The sequence below is a fragment of the Bufo bufo genome, chromosome 7, assembly GCF_905171765.1.
Source record: "Bufo bufo chromosome 7, aBufBuf1.1, whole genome shotgun sequence".
In the NCBI taxonomy this organism is placed as follows: Eukaryota; Metazoa; Chordata; class Amphibia; order Anura; family Bufonidae; genus Bufo; species Bufo bufo.
In genome coordinates, this window is record NC_053395.1 from 188,775,408 (window position 1) to 188,793,838 (window position 18,431).

General features: G+C 48.2%; 1 protein-coding gene across 3 annotated transcripts in view; it reads right to left on the bottom strand.

The window, feature by feature from the left end:
* Positions 1-18,431, bottom strand: part of PPIG (peptidylprolyl isomerase G) — a 43,051-nt gene that overhangs the window by 20,168 nt on the left and 4,452 nt on the right. For 2 of the 3 annotated variants that reach the window (XM_040440036.1, XM_040440038.1), the window contains exons 2-11: positions 18,169-18,237; positions 17,148-17,222; positions 16,595-16,702; positions 16,162-16,206; positions 15,349-15,436; positions 15,015-15,044; positions 14,786-14,931; positions 1,707-1,899; positions 493-654; positions 11-80 (exon numbers count right to left, since the gene is read on the bottom strand). In XM_040440036.1, the coding sequence (XP_040295970.1) occupies positions 11-80; positions 493-654; positions 1,707-1,899; positions 14,786-14,931; positions 15,015-15,044; positions 15,349-15,436; positions 16,162-16,206; positions 16,595-16,702; positions 17,148-17,222; positions 18,169-18,229 (978 nt within the window). In that variant the 5' untranslated portion in view covers positions 18,230-18,237. The remainder of the gene's footprint in view (positions 1-10; positions 81-492; positions 655-1,706; positions 1,900-14,785; positions 14,932-15,014; positions 15,045-15,348; positions 15,437-16,161; positions 16,207-16,594; positions 16,703-17,147; positions 17,223-18,168; positions 18,238-18,431) is intronic. The other variant, XM_040440037.1, reaches the window with a different exon arrangement.

The following is an 18,431-nucleotide window of genomic DNA, read 5'->3' on the forward strand; positions in this document are numbered from 1 at the left end:
AAAAACTTACTCTTGGGCCTCTACCCTTGATCTTTCTTCCAGACCTGGTTACTAAGAGTCTTCTCTGATAAAGCGAAGAACTGTTGATGGAACAAAAATATATAAAATATTTTATTATATGAAACAGCCCAAAAAAATTACACTGAAATAAGCAACATGTATTGCAGTACGAAGAAGGCACGCCGAATCCACTTATGTTCTCGGGTCCATTTCAGAAATGTACACGCCTCTAAGTTTATGCGATTGAAGAAACAGTCAGCTACATTGTGCCAATGCAGTCACCCTTGGGCATCCTGGATTTTAACATAGCCCTGTACTCACTGTCTCATGAGGTAAGTGGCACCAGAAGAGTCTGCCAGCTGTCTCCCTCTAACTGGGGTAATGAAAAACATGCATGCTCAGATGATTACCACATTGGTCATTTACTGAGGGGTCGGGGAGATGAAATACCACGAATGTCAGCAGTTCAAGCTTTGATCCGTACACACTTACCTTTCCCGCTCACGTTCTCTGTTGTTCATTCTGCTTTCCTGTTCCTCAGCTCTTTGAGGGCTCTTTCTCATCAAAAATTTGTTTTCTGGCACAGTTGGGATCTCTTCTGGACGGACAGTGGATGTCACTTGAAGTTCTTGATCTTCATTTTCACTCTCAGAACTTAAGGGGAAAGAAAAAAATAAATAAAAAATAAATCGCTAGTCAGACCACACATGGAGTACTGTGTACAGTTCTGGGCTCCTGTGAACAAGGCAGACATAGCAGAGCTGGAGAGGGTTCAGAGGAGGGCAACTAAAGTAATAACTGGAATGGGGCAACTACAGTACCCTGAAAGATTATCAAAATTAGGGTTATTCACTTTAGAAAAAAGACGACTGAGGGGAGATCTAATTACTATGTATAAATATATCAGGGGTCAGTACAGAGATCTCTCCCATCATCTATTTATCCCCAGGACTGTGACTGTGACGAGGGGACATCCTCTGCGTCTGGAGGAAAGAAGGTTTGTACACAAACATAGAAGAGGATTCTTTACGGTAAGAGCAGTGAGACTATGGAGCTCTCTGCCTGAGGAGGTGGTGATGGTGAGTACAATAAAGGAATTCAAGAGGGGCCTGGATGTATTTCTGGAGTGTAATAATATTACAGGCTATAGCTACTAGAGAGGGGTCGCTGATCCAGGGAGTTATTCCGATTGCCTGATTGGAGTCGGGAAGGAATTTTTTATTCCCCTAAAGTGGGGAAAATTGGCTTCTACCTCACAGTTTTTTTTGCCTTTCTCTGGATCAACTTGCAGGATAATAGGCCGAACTGGATGGAAAAATTTCTTTTTTCGGCCTTATGTACTATGTTACTAAAATGACAGCATGTAACTATACTGGAGTGCCTATAAATATTCCACTGTAGTAACAGGTAGGGCTACAAAACCATCATATACAACCTACAAAACTTGTAAGCCACAATATACCAAACTCATAGAAAAAGTATCACCTGTCTGCAGGGAAACTTTAATAATCCACCTACATCAACAAGGATTACTACAATACCTGAGCTCCTACTTTTTTGTTTGCACCTCTCGCCTCCTTAGCTTGTAAATTTTATTTATTTATTTTAAGTATTTCACAGGACCCCTGTTCTCCTGTTTGGTGGGGCTCCCAGCAGCGATTTGGGTACTGTAACCATAACAGAAAATCATTCCGAAGTGACTTTACCTTTTCTTAGTCTTCTTACGCTTTTTCTTCTCCTTCTTCTGCTTCTTTGAATTTTTCTTATGTTTCTTCTTTTTCTTCTTGGCTTTCTCCTCCTCTTCGGAGTCAGAAGACGAATCAGAAGACGAGTCAGAATCACTTGAACCTTCAGTGTCACTGGAAGATGAGGACTTGTGTTTTTTCTTTTCTTTTTTAGCTAATGGATTTGATAGAGTAGAACATAAAGCAGTTCTTATGGTAGGTTCCATCCTAGATGATATACAACATACACATATAACTTGATCACAAGCTTTTCCCAAATATGAGAACCTGCTGATAGTTGTTGATCTGATAGCTGCAGTGATCTGCTGTTATTGCAGGGGAAAGCTGTTGGGGGGGCCGCTCTGGCTAAAGTCGTCCCAGGTCAACACAGAGCGCATGGACAGGGGTTGTCATTATGGGACCACCCCTTTAATACTACAGAGATATGCATGCATATTTTTTTGTATTATGTACCAGTATGCGTCAGGCTTGCAGTGGCAAACGAGAAAGCACAGAGGCTGGTGCTCACAGGGCGATTCGGTTTTGATAATTGATTATATAGGTGAGAGAATACTACTCACCTTGTCCTGTTGTGCAAATTTAGACAACACTAAGGCCTTTCTCACACAAGCGTGACGGATTAGGTCCGGACTTGTTCAGCGAAACGCGCACCATTTTGCAAGCAAGTTCAGTCAGTTTTGTCTGCGATTGCGTTCAGTTGTTCATTTTTTATTTCCACGCGAGTGCAATGCATTTTTCACACGCGTTATAAAAAAAACTGAAGGTTTACAAACATCTCTTAGCTACCATCAGTGAAAAACCCCTAGGGGCCTGTGCTGCCAGTGTCTTAGGATTCCTCTCTGAAACGGGGTTCAGCCCTCAAGAGGTAGAAATGAACAAGATACAGCAGCGGGAAGGACTTCCACCCACCTGTTTGGTTGACACCTTTTAGCACATACACGACCCAAACGTCCAAGTATGAAAACTTCTTTATTGGGAAAAGTCAAGATCATAGAAATCATGATCCCCAGGACACCTCCTCCCTGCCAAATGGTGCTCGCACTGCAACCGCACTAGAAGAGCAGCTTTTGAGAACATGATTGTGATCCCTCGCCTCTTTGATCTCACCCACCACTTGAATACCTGCAAGCTGCTCTCCCAACCAAACTGCTTTGGCTTCGACAACTGCAATTTAGGCAACTGGAGTATAAATTAATGTACGATTGCCTTGCTTCTAAATAAGGAGACTTTTGTATTACTTACCAGTAAAGTCTCTTTCTCGCTCTTCCTTGGGGGACACAGGAAACCATGGGTATAGCTCTGCTCCCTAGGAGGCGTGACACTAAGTGAAAGCTGTAAGCCCCTCCTCCATCAGCTATACCCTTCAGCCTGGAGAAGAGACTGCCAGTTGCGTGTCCAAGTAGTGAAAGATAACCACCAACCGGAAAAAGAACTGTCGAGCCCCAACTGGGGCAACCAAGCCGGAACCACAACTGTAACCCAAATGAAGGGCGGGTGCCGTGTCCCCCAAGGAAGAGCGAGAAAGAGACTTTACTGGTAAGTAATACAAAAGTCTCCTTTTCTCGCCCATATTCCTTGGGGGACACAGGAAACCATGGGACGTTCCAGAGCAGTCCCAGAAGGGAGGGACCAGAACAAACTAGACCAACACCAGAGGCATCAATCAACTGCCGCCTGCAACACCAGACGGCCTAAAGCAGCGTCAGCCGACGCATGAGTATGCACCCTGTAGAACTTGGTGAAGGTGTGCAAGGAAGACCAAGTGGCCGCCTTGCAAATCTGCTCCGTAGAAGCCCGATTCCTCTGAGCCCAGGAAGCCCCGACCGCTCTAGTGGAGTGAGCGGTAACACCAAGGGGCGGAACCTTGACCTTGGCGAGATAAGCCTCAGTAACAGCCATCTTGACAAAACGGGCGATAGCAACTTTGGATGCCGCCATCCCTCTGCGCGACCCTTCCGGGACCACAAAGAGCGAGTCAGTATGCCTGAAAGAGCTGGTTACTTCCAGGTAAATCTTGAGCGCCCTGACAACGTCCAGGCGATGAAGCTTCCTCTCCCGCGGGTGGGAAAGGGAAGGACACAAAGAGGGGAGAACGATGTCCTCGTTCAGATGAAAGGCGGAGACCACCTTAGGAAGGAAGGAAGGGACCGGACGAAGAACCACCTTGTCCTGGTGGAACACTAGGAAAGGTTCCAGACAGGAGAGTGCAGCCAATTCGGACACCCTCCGAAGAGAGGTGACGGCTACAAGGAAAATAACCTTGCAGGACAGAAGTCGCAAGGAAACCGTCCGCAGAGGCTCGAAAGGAGAAGCCTGGAGCGCTGAGAGAACCAGGTTCAGGTCCCAGGGCGGTACCGGAGGGCGGTACGGGGGAACCGCGTGAGCCACGCCCTGAAGGAAGGTCTTGACAGGACCAAGGGGGGCCAGTGGGCGCTGAAACAAAATGGACAGCGCAGACACCTGACCCTTCAAAGAACTAAGGCCTAGACCTTGGGCCAGTCCGCTCTGCAGGAAGGACAAAACGGTGGGGAGAGAAAAGCGGAGCGGAGGAATCCCCAGATCGGCACAGAACCCCAAAAAGGTCCTCCAGGGGGGGCGTGGTCTGGCTGCCGAGGCGCGCGGATGTAGTGTGGTACAGCTCCGGAGCTAGCACTGCATTTCAGCGACCTACACAGCGACTAAATCCACGGTGGACACCTAAATACTGAAAGGGAGAGTTACTGAACCCTTCCTGAAGATGACGGGTCGAAAGAAAAAAGCGGTGACGCACCCGAAGCTGACAAAATTTTACTTCACAAGGGAAGCGGGAAGGTCCCAAGATGGCGCCGGAGACCGGAGCGCAGCTACAAGCGAACGCAAGGTCGCCACCCACTCAGCTAATGGCTCGGACCCAGACAGAGAGCTGGCTGTAGGGAAGATACCGAGACCTGCACCCGACGAAGGAGAATCCTCTACAGGGCAGATTCCCCACATTCCCCACAACGCATCAGATCTCCGGAACGGGAGGTTACCCAAACAGGTACTTTGGGAACAGATGGGGACTTACAAGATACAGGGGAGGCTGAAATTTTAGCTTTGCCAGTTACTAACATGGCCCTGACGGACACTGTTATGAGAGACATGCTGCTGATACAGAGGCGCTCTCTCCTGCATGATATGCGCTCCATAGTGGCCCCTTTAAGATTAGAGGTGGAAGACCTGGGGGCGAGAACGGATCACTTAGAACGCAAATTTGGGGACTTTGCAGGCTCCCATAACGACCTCATCGACGCTCACTATGCGTTAGAAGCTGAAGTGGAGGCCCTGAAAAACAAAATGGCGGATATGGAGGATCGCAGCAGGCGTAACATAAAGCTAAGAGGGATACCTGAAAGTGTTGCCTCCAAGGACATTCCCTCATATGTAAGGGCGCTGATAAAATGCGTCTTGCCTCAAAGCAGTGACAAAGACCTAGAGATGGATCGGGCCCACAGAGTCCCGCGTCCCAGGCATTTGGATGAAAATGTTCCTAGAGATGTCCTGGCCAGAGTCCACTTTTACTCTATTAAGGAGCAACTAATGTCCTCTGCTAGGCAAAATGGGGGACTGCCAGCTCCATACCATCATGTTTCGTTATATGCAGATCTATCGGCTGCAACACTTAGGCAAAGAAGGGCCTTGATACCTATTACAGCGGCACTACAAAAAGCCAAGATTCAATACAGATGGGGATTCCCGGTGCGCCTCATGATCCATCAAGACGGGAAATTCTACGTTATAAAGTCTATAGAAGAAGGCAAGGATTTGTTGCAGAGCTGGGACATCCCAATGGACTTAATAACGGAACAACGCCGGGCTCCACCTGACAAAATCCAGAAGGACTGGGATACTGTCCGTTAAACAAGGGTTCATCAGAAGGTGGAATTGATCTCAGTGCAAATGCCGGGGTTAAGTGCCTGTCCAATTAGGTTACTACTCAGGCTTCAGACAGGACATTTATACCCCGAGTTCTTTTAGGTTTACGGAGAGCCTATAAGTTATGATTTTAGTTATGTGTTATTATTATGTTTTACTACTGTTATATGATGTTACATCCATGAATAGTACCAGACGTAGGCCTGTACAAGGGTCCACCTCCTCCGTGTTCTGGTGGCGGGCGCGCTGGCTGGGAGGCGTCCTGCACCTTTTTTACAGTATATTATGCGATTTCTTTACCTTACGCTTTAAACTGCTTTATTATGGTAATATCTTTTGCAAGCATTAATACAAATGGTTTGAACAGTCCAATGCGCAGATCTCACCTATGGAGGGAGGCTAGGTCTCTTAATTGTGATGTTCTAGGGGCACAAGAAACCCACATACTAGCTAAGGATGATCATAGACTACAAAATGCACAATTTCCCCACATCTTTCAAGCCCATTCCAACTCCAAAACTAGAGGGGTGATGATAGCTATAAAAAATTCTCTAGCATTCACACTAATAGAGCAAACCAGCGACTCAGCAGGGAGATATGTAATTCTAGTGTGCACTTTAAACAATGCTCCTTTCACCCTGGTATCAATTTATGCTCCCAACAAGGGTCAAACTCGGTTCTTGAAAAAAAGTATTGAAAATAATTAGTAAGAAAAAGAAGGGGCAACTTTTATTATTTGGGGATTTCAATCTAACTATAGACCCAGAAATAGATACATCCTCTTCACCAAGTAGAACTAACCAGTCCCTAAGTGATACCTTGTGGAAAGCAGAATTGTTTGACATTTGGCGTATCAAACACCCATCAGAGAGGGACTATACGTTTCATTCAGGGGCACACAATGTTTATTCCCGCATTGATATGTTCTTGATAGAAAGGGAGGCACTGACAAAGGTTATAGATGCAGGAATAGGGCAGATTAAGTGGTCTGATCATGCTGTAATTACAATGAAGTTGTCAGAAGAAAACAACTACTCCCCAAGATATCTTTGGAGGAGCAACCCCATTTTATTATCTTGTCCACAGCATGGTCAGCGTATTGAATCTGACCTGAGAGAATTTTTTCATCTTAATAAACTAGAGGATACTAATCCGGTGGTACTATGGAATGCCCATAAGGCATTTATAAGAGGGACGTTCATCCAACAGGGGGCGGTGCGAAAGAGGAAATTAGAGGAGACCATAACACAGTTGCTCAACAAATTGAAACAACTGGAAGATAGGAACAAGAATAATCCCTCACCCTCCAATATGGAAGCCTTAAAACAGACCAGGCAGGATCTGAGGAATCACATGTTAGAAACCTTTGAAAAAGGACTCCGGAAATCTAAAGCACGCTATTACTCCCAGGGAAATAAAGCAGGTAAACTTCTAGCGGCCAGCCTTAAGGCAAAACGGACAAAAAGTAGAATACCGTATCTCTTACATCCTATTACACAAACAAAAATGTATTCCCCATTAGATATAGCAGAGGGGTTTCAGACCTATTACCATGATCTTTATAATCTGAAGGACTCAACTCCATCTCCCCCAGACCTGATCACCAAGATAAGAAGATATCTTAATACTCTTAATCTACCCACTCTAACCAGGGAGCAACTCTGCACCCTCAATACTCACATAACAACTGAGGAGGTTGAACGAGTGATAAAATCCTTGCCTCAAGACAAAGCCCCTGGCCCAGACGGGTTTGCGAGTCATTACTATAAAAAGCTCTCACATATCTTAAGCCCCTTTCTACGGGATTTTTGCCAATCCGCCCTATCATCACTTTACCTAAACCGGGTAAACCAGCGGATAAACCCCAAAACTTTAGGCCCATATCTTTATTAAATCAAGATATTAAAATCTATGCTAAACTTCTGGCTCTTAGGTTAGCTGCAATACTCCCTTCCATAATACACACTGACCAAACTGGTTTCGTTTCAACCCGCCAGTCCTACTACAATACTAGGAGAATGCTGGGCATTTTCCACCAAGTCAAACAGCAGAAGAGTCCTATGCTGGTTCTGGCTTTAGACGCCGAGAAGGCGTTTGACAGAATAAGATGGTCATTCGCATTCTCGGTGCTCTCGAACATGGGATTTAGTGGTCCAATCATGTCCGCAATAGAGGCCTTATATAGCAACCCCACGGCTAGGGTATATGTCAATGGGGCCTTGTCAGAGTCGTTTAGTTTAACAAACGGCACTAGACAGGGTTGCCCACTGTCCCCTCTGATCTTTATTATAGCCATGGAACCACTAGCTCAAGCTATAAGAATGGACCCCCTCATCCCGGGGGTTATGATTGGAAGCCAGGAGCATGTAATTTCACTTTACGCAGATGACGTCTTACTAACTCTTTCATATCCAGAAACATCCTTAGCAGCGGTTATGAGTCAAATAGAAATCTATGGAAACATATCATACTACCATTTAAATTCCTCCAAGACACAGGCATTGCCGATCAATATCCCGGATACCTTAACTAGGTCCTTTAAAGAGAAATGGGACTTTGACTAGTGTACAGACAGTATTAAATATTTGGGAACTAGTATGACTCCCTCGTTGTCCAAACTGTATAGTCTCAACTATGATTCCCTACTAACAGAAGTGGGTAAAGACATAGATAATTTCCATAAGCATGAAACATCGTGGTTAGGTAGGATTGCTGCTTTTAAAATGTTTATCCTCCCCCGTTTTTTATACTTATTCCGTACGGTCCCCATTCCGCTACCAAATAGGTTTTTTAGCAAAGTGCAACACACAATATCCAAATATATATGGGAAAACAAGAAACCAAGGGTGGCTAAAAATATTATTCAGAGACCCAGAGATAGGGGTGGCCTCGCGGTCCCAGACATGAAAGCGTATTACCTGGCCACTTTGGTATCCATGCTTAGAAGCTGGAAACGAGAACTATTGGAAATCCCTTGGGTGCAAATAGAACAAGCACAGGCAGCTCCGTTTAGTTTGCCAGACTTATTCCATTTACCTTTCTGGAGCATTAAGATCCCTAAGAATATGAACCCGATAATTGTTGCATCTGTTTCAGCTTGGCAACAATTTCATAGTATAGATAATGAGGGACACCCGCCTACTGTGATATCACTGCCTTTTTCTTTTATAAAAGCCTTACTTCCACACGTAGATCTCTCAGGGTGGGTTTTGAGGACTGCGGGTACAATTGAACTATTGTATGAGAATGGAACGCTGAAAACCTTCCAAGCCTTGCAGGAACAATTATTGGTTCCCAAGTCTGATTTTTTTTTAAATACTTACAAATTAGGCATTTGCTACAATCACTTCGCCCTGCCAACCTGAAATATAATCGAATAGGCATGACATTTATTTCGGGTAATTTGAAAGGGATTAAGACACTATATGAGGCATTACTTCAGCCAACCCAATTTAAAAAATCTCACCCCATGCATAAATGGGAAAGGTCTTTGAATATCAACATAGCTGAGAAAGATTGGCAGAGATCAATCAGAGTGATCCATTCTTATTTACAGTGCTCCTCTCACGTAGAATCAGCTCTGAAAACAATCTTACATTGGTATTACACCCCAGAAAAATTGCAACATATGTATGAGGGGGTGTCTGGCGAGTGTTGGAGGGGATGTGGAGGAAGAGGGACGCTTCTTCACATCCTCTGGCAATGCCCATTGATTTCAGAATATTGGGAGGCATGTGAAAAGATGTTGGGCCTACTACTCCCACAAAAGTTGGTATGGTCACCGCAACTTGTCCTACTATTGATTGGAGTGGCGGATCTCCAGGTGGAAAACAGGAAATTGGTTTGTGTTTTCAATGTCCAGGCTAAATTGATGTTATTACAGAGATGGAAATCTCGGGATATTCCACATCTGAGGGACCTAGTGTCAGCAATTAATACCACTTTTGCCTACGAAAGAATTATAGCCTTAGGGAATGGCACTTATCAAAAATTCTTGAAATTGTGGCAAGTTTGTATGTCGTCTCCATATTGCAAAAAGTGATGGGAAGGAAAGAGGAAAAACATTCCCTGAAACATACCTTGAAATTTAACTAGTAGATTTAGACTCACACGAGTGTTGGACAACCAATAAAGAATAAATTTTCAGATTCATAAAGTATGTCGAGTGTAAGGGGGAGGTGGTGGATACTTTCTTTTAGATACTCTTTTCGCATGCTCCTACAGTGGGGGCCTATGGTTCGGAAAACATTAAGTTTTCGGTTTATGGGCTGAATAGGCTTCAACATGGATGTCATATATGAAAGTTTGTTTACTTTGACAAGGGTTATGTCACTGTACTATATTTGTTATTAATAACTCAACTGACAATGCAAGTATTGTAATGCATTTTTATTGTATTGTGTATTACATTGAAATACCAATAAAAACGATTGAAACAAAAAAAAAAAAAAAGTCCTCCAGGTCCTATAATAGATCCTAGAAGAGGACGGCTTACGGGCGCGGATCATGGTGCGGACGACGTCCGCAGAAAAACCCCTACGTGTCAGGACGGTGGTCTCAACAACCACGCCGTCAAACGTAGGGACCCTAAACGCGGGTGGAAGATCGGTCCCTGAGAGAGAAGATCTTCCCTGGCGGGCAGCGGCCAGGGCGCGTCTGCCAGGAGCAGCATGAGGTCGGCATACCAAGACCGGCGGGGCCAGTCCGGAGCGACCAGAATCACCGAGACGCCTTCCGCCGCGATCTTCCGAAGGACCTTGGGCAGGAGAGGGATGGGAGGGAATATGTATGGGCGCGCGAAGCCTCGCCAAGGAAGAACGAGGGCGTCGACTCCGCAAGCTCCCGGATCCCTGGCCCTGGACAGATAGGCGGGGACCTTGTGATTGAATTTTGAGGCCATGAGGTCCACGTCCGGTATGCCCCAACGAAGGCAAATGGCCTCGAATACCTCCGGGTGAAGAGACCACTCGCCGGGGTCGACGGTGGTGCGACTGAGGAAGTCCGCCGCCCAATTGTCCACCCCTGGAATAAAAATTGCAGATAGGGCCGGGACGTGGGCTTCCGCCCAACGGAGAATGCTGGTGACCTCCCGCATTGCTGCAGCGCTGCGAGTGCCCCCCTGGTGGTTTATGTACGCCACAGCCGTGGCGTTGTCCGATTGTACACAAACTGGATGACCCTTCAGCAGATGAGTCCAGTGTCGTAGAGACAGAAGGGCCGCTCTCAGCTCCAGGACATTGATCGAGAGTTTGGACTCCGATGGAGACCAAATGCCCTGGACGGATCGGGGAGGAAAGACGCCTCCCCAGCCCAAGAGACTGGCATCGGTTGTAACCACCAACCAGTTGAGTGGCAGAAAAGACCTGCCCAGAAGAGGGGACTGTAACCACCAGCGGAGAGAAGACCGCACCGGAGGCGATAGATGGAAGGGATGATCCAGAGACTCCGGCGATTTGTCCCAGGAGGAGAGGATCGCCCGTTGGAGAGGGCGGGAGTGAAACTGCGCAAATGGGATCGCCTCGAAGCAGGCAACCATTTGCCCCAAGACCCGCATGCAGAAGCGGAAGGACGGTTGACGGTGGAGAAGGAGACCCCGAACCGCCCCACGGAGGATCAGACGTTTTTCCGAGGGAAGACGTACCTCCGCCGCTCCCGTGTCTAAAAGCATTCCCAGGAAGACTAGTTGTCTGGAGGGGGGAAGGGAGGACTTGGGGAAGTTGATGACCCAACCGAACCTCGCCAGAGTCTCTAGAGTGAGATCCACGCTGGCAACCGCTTGAGAAAGGGACGGAGCCTTGATGAGGATATCGTCCAAGTACGGTAGCAGAAAAACACCCCTGGAACGGAGTAAGGCCAAAACCGGGGCCAGGACCTTGGTGAACACCCGGGGGGCTGTTGCCAGCCCAAAGGGAAGGGCGACAAATTGGAAGTGGAGGTCCCCCACGGCGAATCGGAGGAAGCGATGGTGACACCGGGCTACCGGAACATGGAGGTAGGCATCCTGTATATCGATGGAAGACATGAAATCTCCCTGCTCCAGGGAAGCCACCGCGGAACGGAGGGACTCCATCCGAAACCGTCGAAGGAGGAGAAAACGGTTGAGCTTTTTGAGGTCCAAAATGGGCCGCACCGAACCTCCCTTCTTGGGAACCACAAAGAGGTTCGAGTAGAACCCTTGGAACCTTTCCTCTAGAGGAACGGGGGTAATCACCCCCCTGTCCAGTAAGGCTTGAACGGCCGCGGAGAACGCAGCCGCGCTTTTCGGGTCCCGCGGCGGGCGGGAGCGAAAGAACCGATCTGGAGGGAAGGATGCAAATTCGATTTTGTATCCGGAGGACACAATTTCGAGGGCCCAGGCGTCGGAGACGTGAGCCATCCAGACGTCCCTGAAAAGGAGGAGCCGGCCCCCCACCCGGGTGGGTGGGGGCGCGCCTTCAGGCAGAGGACTGTTTTGCTGCGGGTGTGCGGGCAGCCTGCGGCTTGCGCCAGGAGGGCTGCGCCCGAAAAAACGGCTTCCTACGCTTATCCTGGGGAGGAGCCGAAGCGGCAGCTGTGGTGGGAGCCCCAGAGGCCCTGCGGGAGGACCGAAAACGAGACGCACCAGGGCGTCCGCGGGGGGCGCCCCTGGCTTGGGGTTGAGGAAGATGGGTGCTTTTACCACCCGTGGCCTCCGAAATAAGTTCGTCTAAGCGGACCCCGAAAAGGCGGGAACCCGCAAACGGTAGCCCCGCCAGGGAACGTTTGGAGGCAGCGTCCGCTTTCCAAACCTTCAGCCAGAGCTCCCTCCTGACGGCAACTGCCAGGGCGGAGGAGCGTGCAATAAGGGCTCCCGCATCAAGGGAGGCCTCACAAACAAAATTCCCGGCCCGAATAATAAGCTGGGCCAAGGAACGTAGGTCCTGGATGGGGACGTCCGAGTCCAACTCCTGTTCCAGCTGCGCACCCCAAGCAGAGATTGCTTTCCCTGCCCAAGCAGAGGCAAAAACCGGTCTGAGAGCAGAACCGGAGGCAGCAAAAATGCCCTTGGAAAGGGTCTCCATGCGACGGTCCTCCGCTGACTGAAGAGAGGATCCGTCGGGAACAGGGATGGCCGTGTTCTTTGACAGCCGGGCCACAGGGGGGTCCACCTTGGGTGGGGAAGACCAGGTGGCCACGACATCGGCTGGAAAAGGATAGCAAATGTCTAGCTTCTTGGGGTTGACAAAACGGGCGTCCGGGCGAGCCCAAGCCTTAGACACCAGGGAGGAGAAATCAGAGTGGATTGGAAAGACTTTTGAGGCCTGCCTGGGTCTGATAAAGGAGACGCTAGCTGCGTCAGAGCTAGGGGGATCATCCTGCACCTTAAAGGTGTCACGAATATCAGAGATGAGTTGACCCATCGCTGAGGCTAGCTTGGACGGCAGGGCCGAGTCCATTTCCAAATCTGAAACCGCCAATTCACCTTCAGAGAGCGAATCCCTTGGAGAGGAGAGGCCCGTCTGGGTGCGCACGCGTGGCGGGGAGAGTGAGGCCTCAGAGGAGGAGGCTCGCTCTACTCTAATACGCTTCTGAGAGTGCCTAGCTCGGGAGGGGTCACTAGGAGAGAGTGAACCCGCTGCAGCGGCAGAAGCAGTGGACCCGGAGGGCGCGACAGTCAGAGAGGCGTCCTGCGGGGTAGGTGGCCTGTCTATTAGGCGGCCTACGACATGAGTGAGGCTTTCCACGGCCTGGGACAGGGATCTAGCCCAGTCAGGCGGGTCAGAGGAAGCAGGGAGCGACACAGCGGGCGACTGAGGCTGCGGTGGAGCTCGGCATGCAGTACAGTGCGGATCAGACTGCCCCCGGGGAAAGGGTTCCCTACAAGCAGTACAGGCATGGTACCAAGGCTTGGTGGCTGCAGAAGGGTCTGACATGGTGGAAAAAAGATGTTGCACTTAAAGTGGGAGACCCCAAAGAAAAGGAACGGGGATAACACCCAAGCAACAGTACTGTGGCACGGAGGGGGTTAACAGTCCTACCAGACCCGGATGATGCAAGCGGCAGCGGTAAGGGGAACAGACTGAGGAGGCTGTGGAGGAGAGGCAGCAGCACGGAGATGAATGGCTTCAGGATCGCACGGCAGAGAGGATTCCACGCAGCACTGTGAGAAGTGGAGCCCGACGAAACCGGAAGTAGCGGAGCGCATGTAGGAAGCTCCGCCCCCCCTCTGCCGCGCTAAAGCAGAAGCAGAGCCGCGCGCGCGGCAAAATGATTTTAACCCCCAAGGTGATGAAGTGCCGGCCAAGAAATGGCGCCGTTCACGCCAAGTAAGCGGCCCCCAGCCGTCCCCTGTAAGGCAGCGTCCCTGCCAAGGACTTGCCCAGATAAACTCCCCCCCAAACTATGCCCGGTAACGGTCCCGATATGCCCGGGGGGGGGGGGGGGGGGGCGATGTAGCAGTGGCCATGGGGGATGTAGCAGCGGCCATGTGATGTAGCAGCGGTGGGAGGGAGGAAGGGGAGGCTGCAGCAGCCACTCTCACCATACGCTGTCTTCGCCCTCAGTCCATCCAGCGGGGGTCGCCCCTTCAGCTCCTGGCACCGCAGTGGCAGGAAGCCGGGGGAGGGACTTGGCGTGCGGACGACCCTGAGCTGACGGGACGCAGGGGAGCGAGGCTGCCCTGGTCCACCTTGTCTTCTGTGGGGGAGGCGGCAGTGCGGAATTACCGGCACTGGCGCAACTCAACCCCGGGAGAAACAGAGGGGTCTAATGCGCCTCTGTTGTCCCTGTAGGTAGAAAAAACCGAATTAGAAACAACAAATAACGCAAAAATAAAAAATCATAGGAAAACAACCCTGCATAAGCAGGGGGTGTCTTGCCTCCTTGGACACTAAGCAAAAACTGGCAGTCTCTTCTCCAGGCTGAAGGGTATAGCTGATGGAGGAGGGGCTTACAGCTTTCACTTAGTGTCACGCCTCCTAGGGAGCAGAGCTATACCCATGGTTTCCTGTGTCCCCCAAGGAATATGGGCGAGAAAATACTCTTCCGGGCATGAACACAATCAAAAGTTCCTACTGCTCGGTACTAGCAATGTTTCTATGGGAGAAGTAATTCACTATCTGACAGAGCATGTCATGATTTTTTTCCCCCAATGTAATCATTAAAAAAAATAAAAATTATGTTCTCACATTTTGACTTCTGAACATGGACGAGCTCTCCACAATTCTGTATCCTGACTTCCGCTGTTGGCCTGCTGGAGGCGTCCGTTTTCTGACTTTCAATCTCCCTGATCACTTCCTGTCCAGATATCAATTGTCCAAAAACAACATGAAGTCTATTAAAACAAAAAGAAGGAGTCAAACCAAGCATACTAAAAAGAAATAGGCTAAGTAAAAGCCATGCAAAAGCGATAGTTACCCATCCAAATGTGGCGTTGGCTTTGTTGTTCTGAAGGGGTTCAGATAAACGGAAGCATAAAGCAAAGCAGGAGGGGAAAAAAGACAACACACAGTTAATTGCATAATACAATACACACAAAGGATATTATATCCACTGATTCTTTACTGGGGACAAGGGTTTGGTCATACATTTCTCCATCAGGAGCCAGTACGGGAGTGATGTAGTATTAAAGGGCACTATTTGAATGGAAGAGTGGCAATGTAATACATTACAGCTACGATTCCTCCAGATTGGAGAGACACTTTGATCAGACAAGTCCAAGGGAGAGACCCTTAGTAATCCCACTACTCACATGAAAAACTGTGACCCATTAGTGTCTTTGCCTCTGTTGGCCATGGACAGCAAGAATTCCTTGTTGTGCTTAACTGAGAAGTTCTCATCTGTAAGAAAGACAGACTATTGTTAGCAAGACCAGAGAGAAGTAGCACAAGGCTGCAGACTACGCTCAGTGTGTAAAGATGGAGACACAGGCAGACACAAATTTACAGCAGATTTATAATCATAACTATGTAAAGGGCATCTGTCAGCAGATCTGTACCTATGACACCGGCTGACCTGTTACATGTGCACTTGGCAGCTGAAGACGTCTATGTTGGTCCCATGTTCATATGTGCCCGCATTGAGGAGAAAAATTATGTTTTATTATATGCAAGTGAGCTTCTAGGAGCAACGGGGGTTTGTCATTACACCTAGAGGCTCTGCTCTCTCTGCAACTGCCCCCACCGCCCTGCACTTTGACAGGACCAGGCGTGATAACGTTTATACTGTCTGGTCTTATCAAAGTGCAGAGGGCATGGCCATTGCAGAGAGAGCTGAGCCTCTAGGTGTAATGGTAACGCCCCCGTTGCTCCTAGAGGATCATTTACATATACTAAAACATCATTTTTCTCAGCACTGCGGGCACATATGAATATGGGACCAACACAGATGTCTTCAGCTGCCAAGCGCTCATGTAACAGGTCAGCCAGGTACTAATCTGCTGACGGATGCCCTTTAAAAAGAAGAAAGTGTACAAACAAAAAAAGGACTAACGTATCGTAATATATGTCATCAACTTCACAGTGCAGAGATATAAACCACCAGTGCTTGCCAATGGTTTACATACCTTCAAAAAAGCCTCCATAGATAGACTCCCCACCTCTTCCATTTCCTAAGAAGAAGAAAAAAAAAAAATTATGTACACAGTGTAAAGAAAGTTTAAAGGGATTATCTAACTCCCCTCATGGAGGAAAAATAAAAATAAAAAAATATCGCCTTTTGAAAGCCCCTCCATTCCAGTGCCAAGGCGGACCAGAAGTGATAAAGTCCCATGCTAACCGCTGTACTCATTCACATGGCTCGGTGGTGACGCTTCCAAAAAGTTACACCCCCCCCCCCCCCCATTTCATTTGAAAGAACTTAATTGCAGCTAGTAACTTTCTTTTTTTTTTGGGAGGGGGGGGGGGGGGGGGGGGGGGGGCGGGGGGCGCGCAGGAGAATCAGACAACAACTACTCCAGCACAAATAAGACCTAGTTAAATGGAGAAACAAGAGCTTACCTTCACTAAAATCACCTCCCTGGATCATGAATTCTTTCACCACTCGATGGAACATGCCGTTTTTGTAATGCAATGGCTTCTGTGTGATTTTCCCAATGCCCTTTTCACCTAGGTAGTGAAAGAGAAGACACGTGTTCCATATAAAACCACAGCATTTTAATGTCTGACTGTAGAACAAAGTGGGAAAGGAGTCCCGGTCCTATGTGGCCCTCCTCCAGGTACACTGTGCATGTGGCCTAAAAACATCACCAGTCACCAGAATGCCAAGTGTCCACCGCAATACGGTCAAGAACACTATTCAGTCTACAGGTCTATGGCGGTGTACAAAGGCGGCACTACTACAAACCGCACAACCTCAACATTTGCCTATGGCGGGGGGCAATAAGGTCTGGCATGACACTCTTTCTGACTTCCTCAGACTGTCGAATTTATGTTTTATTTTTAAATTATGAGGTTGCAATAATGTCATAATTTTATTGCAACTAGTCAACGACACAATGTCAGTATGGAGCCTGCCCAAATGTTTTCCTGTAACAAAGGCGCATCAACCAACCTGTGCAGAGACATCGGAAATTATCACACGTTTTTGGACAAATGTCTGCAAACAGTTCAAAGATGACTCTTCCAGCTGCAAGAAAAGAGAGAGAACACCATTAAGAATACCCCTGAGCGATCGTGTAGAACGCAGGACAAAGGTCTTCAACTCTCAGCTAGCCCTCGTGTAGTGGGTGCTCCCTCAACGAGTACCCGTCCCTGGCCACTGAATGCAAAGCGACAGCTCCCACTGGGCTGACCGGCCAAGAAAGACCCCTTAGGCCTCTTTCACATGAGCGAGTTTTCCCAGCCAGGTCCTATGCATGTTGTGAACGGACGGCATCTGGACTGAATCCTGACCACTCATTTCAATGGGTCGGTGCACATGAGCGCTGTTTATCACTGATCATGTCTGCGTTCGGGGAAAAACAAAAAATAAAAACCGCAGCAAGTTCTATACTGTGCAGCCCTGACCCCATATAAGTGAATGGAGCTTGTGTGAAAGCGTAAGGCACCCGGATGCAATGCATTTTTCACTGATGGTTGCTAGGAGATGTAGATTGTTATTCTTCAGGGTTTTTTTTCACACCAAAAACCGATTGCACCCGCGAGGAAAAAAATTAAACACTGATTGCATTTAGTTATTCCCTGAACAGATCCCGACACAATCCTTATCGCTCGTGTGAAAGAGGCCTTAAAGCGTTTCTGTAGTTGGAAATAACTTTTAATACATCATATCGGCACATCAAAGGTTTAGCTACAGAGGTCTCTGAGGGCCGAGACCCCCAATGAGGAGAGAGAAGCGTGCACCTCACACACTCCCTCCAGCTGCAGTAGAACAAGTGGAGATGGGTCAGGACTGTCCATCTCCCGCAGACAGCGCCTCTCTCTCCTCTTTCTAGTGATCGGGGGTGGTCTCCGGCTCAGACCCCCACAGATCAGAGCCTTTGATTTGTCACTATGACGTGTTAAAGTTTTTTTTCAACGCACAGAACAATAGAACTACAGAACACAGCATGACATTGTCATAACAGCCTTACCAGGTACATTGTTGATTGTAATGTCAAAAAAACAACGAGGACGCTGAGCTTTGACCCCCATGATTCCCACTGTAAAAAAAAGAAGAAAAGAAAAACATTTGAGAGACAATTGCAATAGACAATCCCAAATCGCGAAGCGAATAAACGCCCGGTATTGTTGCTGTCCTAGACCAACTATACGTATAAACCCAAAACTAGACTCAGAACAGCATAAATTATAGAAATACAAAGTCATTTATTGGACATACATTTGTATAAAACAT